The sequence below is a fragment of the Mirounga angustirostris genome, unplaced genomic scaffold (assembly GCF_029215605.1).
Source record: "Mirounga angustirostris isolate CCGP_5_RB_7025 unplaced genomic scaffold, mMirAng1.0.hap1 SCAF_8, whole genome shotgun sequence".
Classification (NCBI taxonomy): Eukaryota; Metazoa; Chordata; class Mammalia; order Carnivora; family Phocidae; genus Mirounga; species Mirounga angustirostris.
Genome location: NW_026991716.1, coordinates 8,348,717 through 8,368,381, shown reverse-complemented (window position 1 = coordinate 8,368,381; position 19,665 = coordinate 8,348,717). Strand labels below are relative to the sequence as shown.

The 19,665-nt window shown below is 41.6% G+C and overlaps 1 protein-coding gene across 8 annotated transcripts in view; it reads right to left on the bottom strand.

Annotated features, from left to right (window-relative positions):
- Positions 1-2,984: 2,984 nt before the first annotated feature.
- MBOAT1 (membrane bound O-acyltransferase domain containing 1) overlaps positions 2,985-19,665 on the bottom strand; it is a 107,443-nt gene continuing 90,762 nt past the window's right edge. For 3 of the 8 annotated variants that reach the window (XM_045866307.3, XM_045866308.3, XM_064597111.1), the window contains 5 exons: positions 19,471-19,574; positions 16,828-16,892; positions 14,437-14,569; positions 12,167-12,318; positions 2,985-5,207 (listed from right to left, as the gene is read on the bottom strand). In XM_045866307.3, coding sequence (XP_045722263.2) covers positions 5,039-5,207; positions 12,167-12,318; positions 14,437-14,569; positions 16,828-16,892; positions 19,471-19,574 — 623 coding nt within the window. In that variant the 3' untranslated portion in view covers positions 2,985-5,038. Of the gene's footprint in view, positions 5,208-6,489; positions 7,889-12,166; positions 12,319-14,436; positions 14,570-16,827; positions 16,893-19,470; positions 19,575-19,665 lie in introns of those variants that run through there. The other 5 variants (XM_045866309.3, XM_045866312.3, XM_045866310.3 and 2 more) reach the window with 4 other exon arrangements.

Below are 19,665 nucleotides of genomic sequence, written 5' to 3'. Positions count from 1 at the left end.
TTTGCATCTATGTTCATAAGGGATATTGGCCTATAGTTCTTTTTTGGTTGTGTCTTTGCCTGGTTTTGATTACCAGGGTAATGTTGGCCTCACAGAGTGTATTCAGAAGCTTTCTTCCATCTTCTATTTCTTTTGGAATAGTTTGAGGAGAATAGGTATTAAATCTTTAAATATTTGGTAGAATTCAGCTGTGACACAATCTGGTCCTGGACTTTTGTCTGGTGGAAGTTTTTAGATTACTGATTCAATTTTGTTACTACTAATTGGTCTGTTCCAATTTCCTATTTCTTCCTGATTCCGTTTTGAAGATTGTATGTTTCTAGAAATTTATCCATTTCTTCTACGTTGTTCAATTTGTTGGCATATCATTTTTCTTAGTAGTTTCTTAAAACCCTTTGTATTTCTGTGGTATCAGCTGTCACTTTTGTTTCAAATTTTATTATTTGGGTTCTTTCCCCACTTTTGTTTTCTTGGTGGATCTGGCTAAAAGTTTATTGATTTTATCTTTTTAAAGAACTAGATCTTGGTTTCATTGATCTCTTGTGGGTTTTAAAAAATTTCCTTCCCTCTACTAACCTTTGGGTTTGTTTTCTAGCCTCTTTAGGTGTAAGGTTTGACATTTTTTTATTTCTTGAGGTAGGCCTGTATCACTATAAATTTCCATTTTTTTAAAGACTTATTTTTTAAAATATTTTATTTATTTGAGAGAGAGTGCATGTGTGTGTGTGTGAGAGAGAGAGAGAGAGAGAGAGAGCATGAGCAGAGGGAAGAGGCAGAGGGAGAGGGAGCAGACTCCCTGCTGAGCAGGGAGCCTGACGTGAGACTTGATCCCAGGACCCTGAGATCATGACCTGAGCTAAAGGCAGATGCTTAACCGACTGAGCCACCCAGGTACCCTAGGCTTTATTTATTTATTTTAGAGAGAGAGAGAGCAAGGGGAGAGGCAGAGAGAGAATCCTAAAGTAGACCCCCAACTGAGCATGGAGTCTGACTTGGGGCTCAATCCCAGGACTCTGAGATCATGACCTGAGCTGAAATCAAGAGCCGGATGCTCAACCGAGACATGCAGGTGACCCTACATTTCCCTTTTAAAACTGCTTTTGTTGTGTCCCAAACATTCTGGCTGTTGTGTTTTCATTTTCATTTGTCTCCATGTATTTTTTTATTTCCTCTTTGATTTCTTCATTGATCCATTGGTCGTTTAGTAGCATGTTGTTTAACCTCCACGTGTTTGTATTTTTTCATTTTTTTCTCATGATTGATTTCTAGTTTCAACCCATTGTGGTCAGAAAAATATGATTTCAATCTTTTCAAATTTATTAAGACTTGTTTTGTGGCCTAACTTGTGATCTATCTTAGAGAATGTTGCATATGCACTTGAACATGTATTCTGTTGGTTTTGTATGGAATGTTCTGTACGTATCTGTTAGGTCCATGTGGTGTAATGTTTCATTCAAAGATACTGTTTCTTTTTGAATTTCTGCCTGGATGATCTATCCATTGATTTAAGTGAGGTGTTATAGTCTCTTACTGTCAGTTTCTCCCTCTACGTCTATTAATATTTGCTTTATGTATTTAGGTGCTCCAATGTTGGGTGCATAGATATTCACAGTTATATCTTCTTGTTGGATTGATCCCTTTATCATTATGTAATGTCCTTCATGGTCCCTCATTAGAGTCTTTGTTTTAAAGTCCATTTTTTCTGATATAAGAATTACTACATTGGGTGTGGGGTTTTTTCTTCCATTTGCATGGAATTTTTTTCAGCCCTTTACTTTCAGTCTGTGTCTTTACTCTGAAGTGAGTCTCTTGTAGGCAGCATATGGATGAGTCTTATTTTTTCAACCCATTCAACCACCTTATGTCTTTTTTTTATTTTTTTTTTAAGATTTTATTTATTTATTTATTTGACAGAGACACAGCGAGAGAGGGAACATCATCAGGGGGAGTGGGAGAGGGAGAAGCAGGCTTCCCGCAGAGCAGGGAGCCCGATGTGGGGCTCGATCCCAGGACCCTGGGATCATGACCTGAGCCGAAGGCAGATGCTCAACGACTGAGCCACCCAGGCGCCCCCACCTTATGTCTTTTAAGTGGGCCATTTAGACGATTTACATTTTTCTTTTGACCTTTATTATTTATTTAACACCCAGTGCTCATCATAACATGTGCCCTCCTTAATACCCATCACCCAGCTACCCCATCCCCCCACCCCCCTCCCTTCTGTAACCCTGTTTGTTTCCTGGAGTCCAGAGTCTCTCATGGTGTCTCCTTCTCTGATTTCTTCCCAGTTTTCTCTCCCTTCCCCTGTGGTCCTATGCGCTATTCCTTATGTTCCACATATAAGTGAAACCATATGATAATTGTCTTTCTCTGCTTGACTTATTTCACTTAGCATAATCCCCTCCAGTTCCATCTATGTCGATGCAAATGGTAGGTATTCATCCTTTCTGATGGCTGAATAAAATTCCATTGTATATATGAACCACATCTTCTTTATCCATTCATCTGTTGAAGGACATCTTGGCTCCTTCCACCACTTACATCTAAAGTATTTATAGATGGGTATGTACTTATTGCTATTTTGTTCATTGTTTTCTGGTCTTTTTTTGTAGCTTTGCTATGTTTCTTCTCTTGCTGTCTTTCCTTATGATTGGTGACTTTCTGTAGTATTACACTTTTACTTATTTTTTTATGTATATTAAGTTGATGGTCACTTAAGTTTGAACACAGTCTAAAAGAACTTTTTTATTCCCCTTTCCACATTTTATGTATATGTTGTCCTACTTTACCTTTTTATTTATAATTTTCATCTAATTATGGCCTTTTATTTTCCATTTAAAGAAGTACCTTTAACATTTCTTGTAGGCCAGTTTAGTGGTGATGAGCATTTTTAATTTTTGTTTGCATAAGAAATTCTCTCTCTCCTTCAATTCTGAAGGATAACCTTGCCAGGCAGGGTATTCCTGGTTGTAGGTTTTCTTTCCTTTTTTTTTTTTTTTTTTTTTTTTTAAGATTTTATTTATTTATTTGAGAGAGAGAGAATGAGAGAGAGCACGAGAGGGAAGAGGGTCAGAGGGAGAAGCAGACCCCCTGCTGAGCAGGGAGCCCGATGCGGGACTCAATCCCAGGACTCCAGGATCATGACCTGAGCTGAAGGCAGTCGCTTAACCAACTGAGCCACCCAGGCGCCCAGTAGGTTTTCTTTTTTTCAGATAGGCCTGAATTGTTCTGAGGTGCTTTGTGCCTGTGTCACCTTGATGAGAAAGCTAAGGCTGTAGTGAGTGCTGACGAGGGGTGTCATGGTGTGTGCCATGCTGAGGCCACCTTAGTGGGATGGCTGGAGCTGGTGTGGGCTAGGTGCCTGGGGCTCACTGAAGAGGTAGGCTGGCTAGGGTGCCCAGAACCCTGCTCCTACCCATGCTATCATGGTGGTGGAGGAACATTAACCATGGTGCTCATAAGCCTCTGTGACCTCAAGAGTTCCATCAGCTCCCTGCCATTTGGCAATATTCTAAGGCTAGCTCCTTTGTATTCCAATTGATCCTTCAAGCTATGGCTTTTTTTCTGTGCCCCAGAGCATCCAGGGCTGGTATGGACTAGGGGCCCAGGGCTTTCTGGGTGGCAGGTCAGCTATCGTGCCAGAACCCTGTTCCCATCTGTGCTGTCAAGAAGGAAGGAAAATACAAACCACGGTACTCACCAGCCAATGCAACCCTGAGAAAGTTCCAGCAGCTCCCCAGTCATTTGGTAGTGTCTAGGGCCAGTTCCTTTATATCCTAGGTGGTCTTTTAAACCATAGATTTTTTTTTTTTGCCCCACTGCAAATGAATCTGCTTAAGATCCCTCAATACCATTCCTCCCCACTGCAGTTTGCAACACTGAGGAAGAGGGATTCCCTTCATTATCATGTCTCCATCTCTTTTGCTGTTCTCTATGTGGTCTTATCTTTTGCTGTACAGAAGCAGTTCAGTCACCCCTCAGCTCTTCAGGAGAACTGCTCTACAAATAGATGTAGATTTGGTGTATCCATGGAGGAAGTGGGCTCAGAGTCTTCCTCTGTCACCATCTTGATCCAGAACTCCAAAAAGTTTTCAATTTACTTTGCCCAGATCCATCAGAAGAATCACTAACTACAACAGCTATACATTATGAAATGTATTACTTAATAAGACTTAAAAGCCTAAATTACCTCCTTGATCCACAGGCTGCAGAATGGATATTGTTTTAGCAGGCATGAAGACAACATTCAGCTCATTGTCCATCTCCACCTGAGCTCTTGGGTGACCAGGTACATTGTCAATGAACAGTAATGTTTTGAAAGAATCTTTCCTTCTTTCTTCTTTTCCACCTTTCCTGTCTCAACAGTGAGCTGAAAATATTCAGGAAATCATGTTGTGAACATGTGCTGTCATCCAGGCTTTGTTGTTCCATTTATAGAGCACAGGCAGAGTGGATTTAGCATAATTCTTAAGGGCCTTAGGATTTCCAGAATGGTGAAGGAGCATTGGCTTCACTTAGTAACTATATTAGCCCCTAACAAGATGTTCAGCCTGTGCTTTGAAGTTTGAAGGCAGGCAATGACTTCTCTGTAGCTATGAAAGTCCTAGATGGCATCTTCTTCCAATTGAAGGCTGTTTCATCTACATTGAAAATCTGTTGTTCAGTGCAGACACCTTCATTAACGGTCTCAGCTCAATCTTCTGGAGAACTTGCTGCAGCTTCTCCATCAGCACTTGCTGCTTCACTTTGCACTTTATGGAGGAGGCGTCTTTCCTTAAACCTCATGAACCAACCTCTGCTGGCTTCAAACTTTCCTTCTGCAGCTTCCTCACCTCTCTCAGCCTTCACAGAATTTAGGCTTTGGCTTAAGGGAAAGTTATGGCTGGTTTGATTTCTGCAGACCACTAAAACTCTCCATATCAGCAATAAGACTTTTGCTTTCTTATCATCCATGTGTTCACGAGAAAACAACTTCTCATTTCCTTCAAAAACTTGTTTATATTCACAAGTTGGCTGTTTGGTGCAAGAGGCCTACCTTTCAGCCTATCTTGGCTTTCAACATGCCTTCCTCACTAAGCTTAATCATTTCTAGCTTTTGATTTACAGCGATAGATGTGTGATTATTCCTCTCATTTGAACCCTTGGAGGCCGTTGTCGGGTTAATGGGCCTAGTTTCAGTGTTGTTGTGTCTCAGCGAACAGGGAGGCCTGAGGAGAGGGAGAAAGATGGGGAACAGTGGTTGGTGGAGCAGTCAGAACACACACATTTCTCAGCTAAGCTCCTTGTCTTATTTGGGTGGGCTTCATGGCACCCTAAAACAGTTACAATAGTAACATCACAAATCACCAGAATAGATACTGTTAAAAAGTTTGAAATATTGTGAGAATTACCAAAATGTGACAGACATAAGTAAGCAACAGTGTTGGAAAAAATGGTGCCAATGGACTTGCTTGACATCTGGTTGTCATGAACCTTCAATTTGTATATATATATAAAAAAATATTGGCAAAGCAAAGCAAAGCACAAGAAAGTGAAGTGCATGAAAGGAAACATGCCTACACTGAATAAAGCCCTGCAATAAGAAAAATGTGCCTAAGGGCCCATTTCTGTCTGACATACAACATCTATAAGCCCGGATTCTAAAGGCTCGAACTTGACTCCATTCAGTAATGAATGAGTGATTCTTAGCAGACACTAGAGGGACCAATGGTCCATGTTTGCCCAGGACTGAAGGGTCAGTAGAGTCACTAGCATGACAGGATGGTTGGTCACCCTAGAGATCACCAATCTTCTTGCTACCAAAATTCTTCATTCAGAAATGAAGATGTTTAAATACAGTGAAACCTGAACATAAATCATATTGCAAATTCAAAGATTTCTCTGTAACACGGATTACTCGATGATACACTCTGTGCCCATGGTGATATATACCATTTTTACTAGTGTGCAGTTTTCTTGGTCTTGAGCCTCAAAACGTTCTTGTTGGAGAAAGTCCCAGACAGATTTTAAGCACCTACATCCCCTTCCCCGTAACCTCGCTCATGGACCAGAAAGGTAGGATTGCCTCAATGTTACCTGGTTAAATTGGGGTGAGCCTCAAACACTGGCCAAAATGCGCTGCTTTTCAACTTCCATCACCTTACACAGGCCTAGAGTTCAGGTTCTAGTATTCCCCCCAGCACCATATAAACTCTTCAAGGGACCAGCACATCACTTCACTCATGTCATTGTCTTAAGAGAAGGAGCAGCAGGATACCTCTTGGAGATACCAACGGCCACCAGCTCTCTTGGGACTGCCTTGGATTTTAATCTCTGCTCCTTCACTAACTTTGTGACTGTGGGGACAGTTAACAAACGTCCCTCTGATTCTCCCTTTCCTCATCTGTAAAAAGGGTTTAAGCCTACCTGCAAAGGTGGGAATGAAGATAGGAAATCAAAGCAAAAATCAAAACCGTCCAAGCGCCTGACATAGAGGACAAACTGAACATGTTATAAGTTTGTGCATATTTGTTAAAACACAGAGAAACACACAAGTATACACACATGCTTCAGAATGCCGAGTCTCCACTCACAGAAACATAAAACAACCCTTCTGTTCAGAAACATGTCCTTTATATGGAAACACAGTATTCACTCAGTATGAAACCGATTTTTGACCATCCGATTTGAAGAAATTCTCTCCTCCCAAGGCATTTATTTGAGGGCACACCATTGTACCATACAATTATCAGCATCATTATTATTCTGCACATTTAATACCCTGTCTCCTTCTGCCACATAGAATTATCACCCAATAGAAGTCCCTGAAAGGAACCACAGCACATTCATAACAAAGATAGAAAATCGTCTTCAATGTCTGCTTTCCAATATGATGATTCCACTAAAACAGGTTTCATCAGCTGCAAAATCAGAAAAGTGAAAATCAGCCCAGGTGTGCATCATAGCCATGATCATTCACCCCTCTAGGAAATGGAGGGAGCAAAGAGAAAAATGTTGCTTCTTACCAAGCTCCTATATAAATTTACTTTAAAAAAATTATTTAAAAGACATTCTGCTGCCTCTGATGGTGCAAACATGTGGGTGTTTTCTCAGGGCCATCCCTGGGCAAGGCAGATGGCGCATGTGAAATGGAAAACCGTAGCCCTTCCTAGACTCCTGGGGTATGTGCACAGGAGACTTTCTGATTTCCAATCTTGGCTCAGTTCAAAGAAAAAAGGGAAGAGTCATATCCCTGGGGGAAAAAATGCAGCCTACTTCAGGGCATGCCTGACTTTCAGTCCATTCAAGTGTTCACGGCAAGTCCTCCGGGGTCCTTTTTGCAGGATCCCTCTCCTCCATGGTCTTCTGTGTAGTCGCTGTGGTCAAAGGGTCTGGGGCTTCCCCAAGAACTGTGTCCGGGTATGTTCAGGAAGACAAGCTCCGTCAGCAACCACCTTCTGCCTTCTGGAGCAGGTGCCCGGGTTCCAGTGGCTGGAAATCATGCCAGAAAAGCAAAGACCCAGCAGCCCAGAATGGACGGTCTCTGCAATACCAGCACAGTCTCCACATTCCTCCACACCACTCAAATGTCCTCGGCAATATTAAATCAACTGGACATGGCTAACTTAATCATAGAAAAGGCTTTATAAAATACTCCCTGCACTTAAAAAAAAAAAAAAAAAGCATGTAAACATCACTTCTAAGTCCCTGGCGAACCCTTGAGCCTTTGATCTCCTCTTTCTGATGTTTTGCTGTTTTACCTGCTCAGCTTCCTTGGAGGTATCAGTCTTTTTTTTTCTTATTAACGGAGTTCAGAGTCTGAGGCTGCCTCTGGGTATGAGCGTGTGGTTTGATTGGCAGAAAGAGTATTATCAGGAGACTTATGATGTGTAAATAAAAATACATGGACCTAGAATAAAACATACGCAAAAATTGCACACAAGGATACAAATGGGAAATGTTGCATGGATGTGATTACATCATCTGCAGTCCAGCAAGTGGCTTGCTTCAGTCCACCCCATGAAAACTCCAGTAGGTGAGCAGGCCAGGGATGGACCAAAACCACAGGACTGGGTAGAGCAAACCCATCAGCCCATCTACAGATAGACCCATAGCGCTGTCCCACTGCTATGAGCAAACTAAGAACATTAATCCCACGACAGCCAGAATCCCCTAATATTCAAAATATAAGGACACACAGGAAAATTCAAACCCTGTATTCTGTACAAATGCAACTTATACTTTAGCCGATGTACTCAAGTATAAGGGGTTCTTCTTGTGTGTGTGAGGAGCCAGAAGAATCCAGATTTTCAAAACCTACTCCATGACTCTGAAAATAGCTTTCATCCAAACTAATAAGAAACAAGTGTTGCTTTTGAGTCTGGGCTTTTATTGCGTAAATGTGGTGTTCAGCACACTGAGCACAATGTAGACAGTAAATACTGGCATATCTGTAAATGTAATTAGAAACAGCTCACATTTGTACAATTGTTCTAGATCCTTTTGAAAAGGCTGAACTTAGACTTTCTCCAATGCTCTTTGAAGATCAAAGGAAAAATAATGTTAAAAGGAGGGAAAAAACCCCACAATGGATTCATGCATCATTCCTCAGCTTCTGTGATCACAAGGTCAGACCCATTAGAATCCGATAATTCACATATTCCCTAAACTTCCCCGAAAATGTCTACAGAACAGTCAAGACTTCTAACAGAAGCGAACACATCTTCACTCACTTTTCTTTCAATATGCATTTACTGCTTAGGATGTACAAAGCATTAAACCGGGATTTATAAAAAGGCAAAGCCCGCATCTCTTTCTTCAGGGGAATGGGAAACAAGTAGAGGAGGTAAGGTAGAGTAGTTCCCCGCCCCCCACCCCCGACAGAGCTGGAGGACATGTTCCAAAACCCCCAAGTGGATGTCTCAAACGGTGGATAGTACTGTACCCTCTACTATGTTTCTCCCTATATGTACCTACCTATGATACAGTTTATGAATTAGGCACAGTAAGAGATTAACAATAATAATGAAAAAGAACAATTATAACCATATACTATAATAAGTTATGAGAATGTGGTCTCTCCTCTCTCAAAATCCAGTACAACAATACTGTACTCACCCTTCCTGTGATGATGGGAAATGATTAAATCAGTAGCATGGAGCTACTCCTGACCTTCTGACCATATACGTCAGAAGGAGGATCATCTGTTTCTGGAGAGCAACTGACCATGCATAACTGAAACCGTGGAAAGTAAAATGGGAGGGGGGGGGCTCCTACAATTGCCCCAGGCAAGTGAGCAACTCACTTAGTGTCTAAACCAGAGCACTGAAACACTGTCTCAACAGGTGTAAACTAGGGTTCTCAACAGGCAACCCCAGCCATAGATTTCAAAGTCTGCACACCTATGTACTTTGTTCTTTTCCTATGTGGCCAGATCTACAATGGAACAATTATGTTAGATTAAAGCCAAATATTTTGGGAGTCAAGGGAAAAAAAATATTTCAATCCCCTTGCAAAGTTTAGGAACCTATTCTGACCCACCATATTTCTCTAAAATTTTAAGACCTATTCTATCTTTTTATTATGGAAAAACTCAACATTTATTGAGCACACTAGGGCTGAACTAGTTACCCCAGAGGCACAGGTGAATAAGGCATAGTTCCCACTCTCAAGGACTTTGTTCCCTTCAAAAATGTCTATACAAATTCTAACATCCACACACATTGAATTTAAGAAAGGGTCATCTACTTAACGTATATGGATTTGCTTTTCAAAATGAGTTCACAGGTTCTGCTGTGGACTAAATATGATGGTATTTGGAGAAGTAGAGGTAGTCTGTTTGGGGTGGGGCCCTATGATGGGATTAGTGCCTTTCTAAGAGGATAAACGGGCCAGAGCTGTCCCTCCCTCTCGTGTCTCTCTCTCTCTGCCAAGTGAGGGCACAGCAAGAAGGCAGCCTTCCTTAAGCCAGGAAGACAGCTTTCACCAGAAACCGAATCTGCTAGCACCTTGATCTTGGACTTCCCAGCCTCCACAACTGTGAGAAATGTCTGTTGTTGATCTCACTCACTCTATACTTAGTCCTAGCATCCTGAGCTAAGACAGGTCCTTTCATAACACATTTAAGTGTTCACTTGGGACTCATTTACAACTTAAAGATTAGGTAGGAATTTAAAGCTATGAAGTCACTATAGATTGAAAACTGACTACACTTAAAGCAGGTCTGAAATTTAAATGGTAGGCAATGAAAGACAGGCTGAGAAGTGGATTTGCATACACCTGCCATTCATTGCTGGTTACAGAATTAGCCCCAAGTGGGGAACAGATCTGGAATGCTTCTAGAACAGTGCCTATCAGACAGAAGGTATTAAATGGTTTTGAGTTGAATGCAGCCATTTCTGCTATCACATGAAAAAATATCATGCACTTAAAATACTGGGGCGTATGGAGCTATGGGGGGTCATGTTGAAGCAAACAACTTGAAATCTGTGAGACCTTGTAACTGGAGCACTAACAAGAACAATTAGCACTGAAGCCAGGCAGATAGCTTGATGTTAAAATGGAGAAGACCGGAAAGGGCAAATATTGGCTGAAGGGCCCAGAGATGAGGGGAAGGAAGATGGAGCTATGGGCAAGGGGGTTGCCCTCAAGGTGGGCATAGAGGAAGGAAGCCAGCTGAGAGCCAGGGCAGAGCAGGTGCTGTGGGGGAGGGGGGAGCGGCGTACCTTGAGAGGGACCCCCAATGTCAATGTTCTTACTCCAGAGCTGCAGGGGTTCATGCTCTTCCCGCTGTAGCAGCTACACGGATTAGAATTCTTTCCCACTATTCTGGCATCCCTTGTCTAGAAACATCTGTATATAAACCAACTCAACTGCCACATTATAGTGACATAACTCCTATGACCTAATTGGTGGTACAGAAACAGACTTCACTAGCATTATATACTTTCCTCCACCTTCTTGGCCTATAACCTGGGGCGGGGCGGGGGGGAATCTCTCTGCTTCTAGACCTTGCTATCTGTGTATTGAGTAGTAAAAGCTTCTTTGATCATTTCTGACCAGTGCAACAATGACCAGGAAATCCCCACTGACGAATAGGGCATGTTTGCGTTGTTTAGGTTTGGAGCATAGCTAGGACTTCAAAATAATCTACAAAAGCCTGCACAAGCATTCAGTAATACAAGTCAGCGCTGATTGAGTACAGACGATATGCCAGGCACTGGGCTGTGCCCTTTGCACGTTTACGTCATTTCATTCCTAACAATGGTGCTTTGTGATAGACTCCAGCCAGGTAAGAGAGTTAATCACTTGCTACAGGTCACACACCAGTTGGTAACAGTAGAAAAATACTACACCAACCTCAGTAAAATAATAAAAGCAAGCAAGAGTAGGTTCACAGTTCCTCAGGACCACTGGGGGGTTGAATATAAAGGCCCGACCCCCATTCCTTAAAAGGCCTCTTGTGTCTGGTGTGAGCCATCTCTTCCCTCCACCCCTGCAGCTCACACCATAAGCCCCCCATGTGCACACCCGCACTGGCATCCCCTGGAGCACCGAGCTCACCCGCAGACCCCGCAGGTCATCCCAGTTGGCTGCAGTCGGCTTCTGTCCTGTTCTCAGGATGCTCCCCCCCAAGACTCCAACATAGCCTGACCCCCAGGAAAAAGAGGCAAGGGCAGCACATTTCACCCTCTGAGTTTATCATCCAGATATAGCCCTTCAAAATCCACGGTCCTAGCATCCCTTCAGTACGTTAGGAATGTCTGAAAGGCTGCCCGCCAGCTTCGCTCAGATGTACTGCTATGTGGGGCGCCTGGGTGGCTCAGTTGGTTGGGCGACTGCCTTCGGCTCAGGTCATGATCCCGGCGTCCTGGGATTGAGCCCCACATCGGGCTCCCTGCTCAGCGGGGAGCCTGCTTCTCCCTCTGACCCTCTCCCCTCTCATGCTCTCTCTCTCAAATAAGTAAATAAAATCTTAAAAAAAAACAAAAAAGGAGATGTATTGCTGTGTGTCTGTTGGGATCCCTGGGATAACCATGTCCTCCCAAAGCTGTCTATGGACATTTTCACGTCAAAGCTGTATTTAGAAATTCTTAATACCAAGTGATCCAATTAACCAACTCCTAAGTCAAACACAGGGAAGACAGAACAGTGTACCAAACAGCAATTGAGAAGGATGGAAACTCACTTGTATAAGCTGATGGTTGGCTCAACTGCCAACATGACAAAGGGTGCAACAGTGTAAGAGACAGCCAGCTGAGTGACTGCCCAGGTAACCACATCATACACAACCTTGAGGGCTCTTGAGGAAAGGAAGTAACATCTGTAGTTGTTCCTCACCTGTAAGCCAAGGAAGCCGGGGGCGGGTATGAAAAATAGAAACAACTTTTATTTTGCACATGTAGGCGTTATACTTCAGGAATATAGGTGATCAAAAGTACCATTGTAGTTTTTATTATTATCAATATATATATTTATGTCCACTGTAGACAAATGTTCAAAGAACAAAGAACTAAACAGAAAAAGAATTTACTTTTTGACCTCTCCTCAGAGAAAAGTACTGTTTACAAACTTGGCACATATCCTTCCAAGCCTTTCTCTATTCATGCATATCCATATTTGTATTTTCACTGAGGGCACGGATTTTCTAGCCTGCTTTTTTCATTTAGTAATGGGTCAAAAATCTTATTCCATGTCAGGAAATATTAATCTGATATAATTTTAATTATGGAAAAGTTAGCTTTTCCATAGTTAATTTGTAGGTCTTCTGACATATGGGACTAGCTTTGCCTCCAGAAAGACACCTAATTCCAAGACCCAGGAACCAAAGCCAGAGCTAAAACAATGGCTGGCTTAGAGGCAGGTTAGCCCCAAAGCAGGAAAGGCTTCCCGAGGCTGCCTTGGTAGGTTACAAACTCCTTCTTGGCCCCAGGTTCAAGATACTGCCAGAGCTCCATCCATGGGGGAATGCATGAGAGGTATCAGAAAGCCCATAAGACACTTCATTACTGAGTTCATTCTCCTGGGAATCCTGTTCTATCAACCCTCTCCATCCCCCTACCTACCTCATTTGTGAAAAATATGTCCAGGCCATCCAAAAGAAAGGCTTTATATAAATCAATGCTTTTATACCAACTGAGATCACAGAGCTAAAGACATCTTCAGGAATAATACTCTGGATATATTAATAAACAAAATTTTGGTCCCTGTTTTAGTTTGTCGTGGTCATCTGCTCTTTACATTTCTTTTATAATTCAAGTAGGTAGATAAATGGGAGAAGAGAAAAGGTGTTCTTTGTTTCCCATGTACAATATATACTTTACTTTTAAAAGTAAACTCAATTATCATTCTTATTCACACATATATTCCAGCAAACATTCACCTAGCTAAAACAGGAATTCCGTGGGGAAGGGACTCTTGTTCACTGTGGTATCCCAGTGCCTAGAACCCAAACTGGCACATAGGCGGGCTCCTGAAATATTCATAGAATACATGAATTACAGAACGAGTGAATAGCTCTGTTGGGGCTCCTAAATTCACACCCAAAATATAGTTTGACAAATGTCATTAGAAATTCCTGGCACCTGAATTAGGAAAGCCACAATCATTATCAAATTGCAACTAAATCAATACAAAACTCTATTTGACAATCAGAGCACGCAGAGTTGTAATGACTTACATACATGCTCATCTCATTCTTTAAGGACAGGCATATTTTTTATGTCTTTATCATCCTGCTCTACAACCAGCAGATGATAGAAACACTCTAGGACAAACTGAAGGCTACCCCCAAAAACCTAGAGAACCGAATTTATAAAATTCACAAAGAATTTCACACAAACTAATTTACTGGATCAGGCACAAGAACATGAAAAGTTAGAGCAATCTCGAACAACACAATTCCTATGGCTACAATTTTACTGTCTGCACAGACTGTGAATTATTTCTAAGCTTAGGATAATGAACTGAGAAATTAAGATGAGTATAAGCAAAATGAAGCCTACAGAGCCTCAATTACTAATCTTCATCTGTAATCGGTAGACTTTCTGTTTAATGATTAAAAATATTTTCAGCCTCTATAGAAATGGGGCCCCTGGGTGGTTCAGTCAGTTGAGCATCCAACTCTTGGTTTCGGCTCGGGTCATGTACTCAGGGTTGTGGGATCAAGCCCCACGTCAGGCTCCAAGCTTAGCACAGAGTCTGCTTGTCCTTCTCCCTCTACCCCCCACCCCCACTCACGTGCTCGCTCTCTAAATCTTCAAAAAAATTTTTTTCATCTCTTAAGGTATTAAACATTCATTACTCCTAAAATTCCTTTTTGCAAACACCGTCTGTGAATAACATGAAAACAGTTCATTTTATGGCCAAAAATTCCTATATATTGAAGGAGTTCTCTAATGACAAACACAGAGGCATCAGATTATTAAGGAAAAGATCCTACAACCAAAAGCAGCTTACCGTTCTGGCTGCTACTGTGATGAGGATTCCAGTTAAGAAGGTAAAATAGTATCCAGGATAGACACCATGCCACAAGGCAGACAAGACAAAGGTTAGCACCGTGGGGTACCATGGAACCCGTTCATAGCATACTCTATGAAGAGAGGAAGGCACGAGTCACAGGTCAGACCACAAGCATCTACCTACATTTGTGTCTTCAGACCAAAATCATCTGATCAGTCCCCTATTGGGGACTTGCAATGCAATCCCAGCTGCCTGAACTCCACATCCTGAATGCTACCAGACAGGCCAGTCACAGTCCAGTCATTTGGGGAGAGGACTATGAAGTTGTAATCTACATGAAACTAAATGATCTAGACACCATCATACTATGTTTAATAAAAGTCCAAGTGGTCACTCTATACAGTAGGAGCTCCTGCCTTATAGGAGCTTACTCCACCAATACCCTAATCTACTAGGAGTACTTATGGATAAGTGCCACTGGCACTAAAAATTTTAAAATCAGGATAGCCTCTTTAGAATATCCTCAATTCATCTTTCCAACCTGGCCCCCATGCCACCCAACTAGGCAGTGCTGCAAACCCTTTCATCTCTCTTGGCAATGACTCCAGCCCAAAATCAATGTGTCGGCTACTGACTTTTCAGCTCTTCCAGTGTCCGTTGGATTTCAATCCATGAGTTTGCTTTAAACAGTGATATTGTGAGGATCTAGAAATTGTCTGCAAAGACCTTGGAGATCTTTGACGCTTGGTTGTTTATTAAAGCAAATTCAATCTACAAATCGCCAATGGCACTATGTGGCTTACTAAACAAGAGCACCCAAATAAAAAATAAGATAGGATTTCAGAGAGTTAACACCAATCCAGCTCTGTATGGGTTGTCAAAAGTAACTGATTTGAACCCAAACTAAGGATTATGGCTCCCTTTTCATACAAAGAAAGGGAAAGAATTTGGGGAGAGAAACACAGGACTGGGAAGCCACTTGCAATGTTTCTTTGAAATGGGGTAGTTTGCCCAGGTATTTGTTTCTTACACTCTGTATCTTTAGTACAAATAAGACATTTCATTTTCTAAAATGACTTTTTAAAATTCTTTTTATTTATAATGTGCTCATGTATGTTCAGTCATCTTAGAACATAAACTCCTAATGGAGACAGTAGGACTCTTGGTACATTGGGATTACCCAATATACAGAAATAGAGTTTTACGCTAAAATTATTGACAAAATACAGGGTGCCTGGGTGACTCAATTGGTTAAGCATCTGCCTTCGGCTCAGGTCATAATCCCAGGGTCCTGGGATCGAGTCCTGCATTGGGCTCCCTGCTCAGCGGGTAGCCTGCTTCTCCCTCTCCCTCTGCTACTACTCCTGCTTGTGCTCCCTCACTCTCTTTAAAGATTTAAATCTTTAAAAATAAAAGTGAAAAAAATAAAAATTATTGACAAATTTAATAGCAATAATAGGTGCAAATTTTCTAAAATTGCATATTCAGATCAACTTTCGGACAACGGTGCATGAGCTTACTTTGGAGGTGTTACTATTGTCTCTTACCCCCATGTTGTGACCCTGAAAACTGCTGTGGATCAAAACCAGAATCTCCAGCCTCATAGTTTCATACTCTCCCTGCACTCATGAGATAGGAATATTCACTAGCTAGAGTTTCTTGCTTCAAGGATAGCATATTACACATAATAAAATTAAAAAAAAAAAAAAGAACATAAAAAAATCAATTCATGTGAGTTCTGAAAACAAAACAAAACAAAAAAAGGATAGCATATTACTAGTTCTATATTAAGTCATGTTTCCAATTCTGGAACGTGTAGAGAAACAAAAGGACAGAAACATGAACAAAAAACACAAAGTGAAAAAGCATAAATATCTGGCGTACCATAAAGCTTTTAATGCTAGGGATAAATGGAGATCGTCAGTGATCTGATGTTGACATTGACCCTCCTTGACCTTTGAGCAATGTACCCTCCTCTACGTAAGAGGGGGCACAACACACAGGTTAAGAGCCTGGCTCTGGAGACAGTCTGTTGGGGCTCTTCTCTAGTCCTCATTGGCTGTGTGACTCTGGGCAAGTGACATAACCTCTCTTGTGTTTCACGTTCTTCATCTGTAAAATGGGGCTAACTACCAACCTCTCATGGGATTGCTATGACAAGGAAATGAGTGGTTGGTACACGGGAATGGTACTGTGAAGCGATCCACTAAAATAAATATCCTACATTGTAACACTTTTCTACTTTTCCATTTCCAGGGCATAGATGTTAATACAAAACAAAAGTGTCAGGTGACACATCATGCCTGGCAGAGCTGCCACTCGTCTGGTGACTCCCATCTAAACATATCCCCATGCCATGAGGAATGAGGTCATTTGTATTTTTCTTACCGCTTCAGCCAAGTAGCTGTCTGAATATTCCAGTTTTCTAAGTACATTTTGAAACTTGTGGCAGTCTAGAAAGAAGAAAATAACACCTATCATTAGCTTTAAAAATACCCCAAGTAATGGAAAGTCGTCCCCAGAATTTCCCTGGTGGCAGATGAGATGTGTAATTTCAACAGAGACTCCTCCATCAAGAGTAGATCAGCTATTCTATCCCACGCAGTAAAATTTTCTGGTATTTATAAGATTTACTTTGTTTACAAAACAAAACAAAAAAAGGATAGCATATTACAAAACTTGGCTTGCAAAGTCTTAATTTCCCTCAAAATATATTTTCAAATTAGAGGAAAATTGAAGGAATGTCTTGTAGGTTTTTCTTCCACTCTGGTTAAAAAAAATTTTTTTTTTTTTTTAAGTCATCTGAGTTTTAAAACTAAACATTCTCTCAAAGGGGCTTTGCCACCGGAAAGGTTTAATCATGTCAATTTAGGGCCTTTCTGGAGACAGCCTACATTTGTCATCATTCACTACGTGGCCATCTATAAACTAGGTCAGTCTTGTGAAGGTATTCTACAAATAGCTGCCCAGATTCAAATCCTTCCAGTTGTATTTAGAATAGTGAGAGATTTCATGCATGAAGGGGTCTCAATACGAAAAAGAAAACAAACATCACCCAACTGGCAATGATATGGGTACCAAAGAAGAGAGATTCTAAAGTAAGCCATCAATTGGGTTTTCTCATTAAATTAAAAAAAATAAAACATTTTTTAGAAAAAGGTCTTATCAAAGGCTGGTAGTAGAAAGCATAAAGCAAACATTCAAGAACCAGGATTCCTAATAAAGGTGGAAGTGCCCCCATTTTTCTCTTTCAACCATAAGAAAATCTTAGACCACATACTGGCTCAACATAGTATGCTTGGAAAGGAGAGAGATGAGAGAGATGGATGGATGGATGGATGGATGGATGGATGGATGGATGGAGTGAGCTATAAATAGATAGAGGATAGATATTGCATAATAACTTTTTATTTCAAAACCCTGAGGGGTGTTATTTATGTCTTCGCTGGCTAATAAAATGTTATATGCACAGCTTCAATGTACCTTACCTAAATCAGACTTCCTTGGTTTTCTTTTAGCTCTTTGCTCTCTATCAACGCTACTAAATATGCAAACTCCCTCCTTCTGGTTTTCTTTAATAATAAAGATAGAACCTAATAACTTAGCCCCTTACTCTGACCACACACCCACAGTGAAAGGACTGTGTCTTGGTGTACTGGTGGGCAGCCAAAGGCAAAGGGGAACCACTGTAAAGGACATGTATCCACAGCGCTCTGAGGCAGCCAGCAGTGATCCAAGACTTTTGAGGAAGAGAAGAATTTTAGTGGGAAAAGGGAACAAAATCATAACACATTTGGACTCTCTTGGATCATCATCTGTATAGAAATGAGAACACTGGGACGCCTGGGTGGCTCAGATGGTTAAGCGTCTGCCTTTGGCTCAGGTCATGATCCCAGGGTCCTGGGATCGAGCCCCGCATCAGGCTCCCTGCTCCACGGGAAGCCTGCTTCTCCCTCTCCCACTCCCCCTGCTTGTGTTCCCTCTCTTGCTGTGTCTCTCTCTGTCAAATAAATAAATAAAATCTTTAAAAAAAAAAAAAAAAAAAGAAAGAAATGAGAACCTTGAAGATTATCTACACTGCTTTCCCAAAAATGAGAAAGGTTGTTCTGGAGGCTGCAACTTGGTTTAAGCCATTTAAGATGAAGAGAAGCCTCAGGCATTAAGAAGGTGGAGAACATCCACCATGTCTCCTTCTGGCCGAGTGTCCACCTAACGGTAAGCAGGTAGTCAGTCTCCACATCCCTGGTTTCTTGCTCTAGATGCATATCCCCTTCTGCTCAGATTCTCCAGTGGCACCTGCCTGCTCTCTGGTGGGTGGAAAACCATGACCAACAGCACATCTGAGTCACCTGGCTAGAGAAGCAGCCCTTCTGTAAGTTGAGAACATTGTCCTTACTCCCACCTAGCAGAAAGGAGGAAAGGGTCAAAGCCTGGGCCTTCCTCTCTGCTCTGAGGGCTCACAATGCCAGGAAAACCAAGAATGATGTGGCCCCAAAGAGCCCACCTCTGAAGATGAGAACATCTTCAGTGCTGTGGTCCATGAACAAAGCCAGAGAAAGACAAAATCCACAGAGAGTCTAGTGGCCTAAAAGCTATGTGCCATGACCATTCTTAGTAAATGGATTAGAAGTGGTTCAAAAGGAACCACAGTGAATGCTTGCAATATTAAAAATCTAAATACAGGAGCTTCCTGTCTGTATTGACTGAAGAAAGTAGAAGGTGAAACAAGAGAAAATGACATTTGTACTTTCTAGTTGAGAGAACAGGAATGTAAGCCACAGAAAGATTTTCCTGGCTCTTTTTCAGATTTCTGCATGTCATTCCTTGAACCATTACAACTGTCAAGAAAGTAGGTATCTTTAAAAAACAGGAAAAATTCTAAGACACAGAATGTCCAGGAGGCTGCTGGACCGGGCATGCCCTGATCGCTTTCCCTTGGACGCTCTGAGGAAGAGCTTCCAGGGATAACGCAGAGCAAACTATTTGCTTTATTCACCATGGAAGCTTGATTCAAAAGCACAATGAACTCACCTCAATTTTCCAGATGTTTAGGTTAGAAAGCAGATCCCAACAGAAATTTCCATTCTTATCCACTCCGCTGAACCCAAAGCCAGCTGCATTATTCACGGCGTCAGCTATGGTTTTTAAAACAACACATTAGGATATGGAACAAAAGTCACATTGCTGCTTTAAAAGATATTAAATGTCTGTCTAGCTTTAAGACTG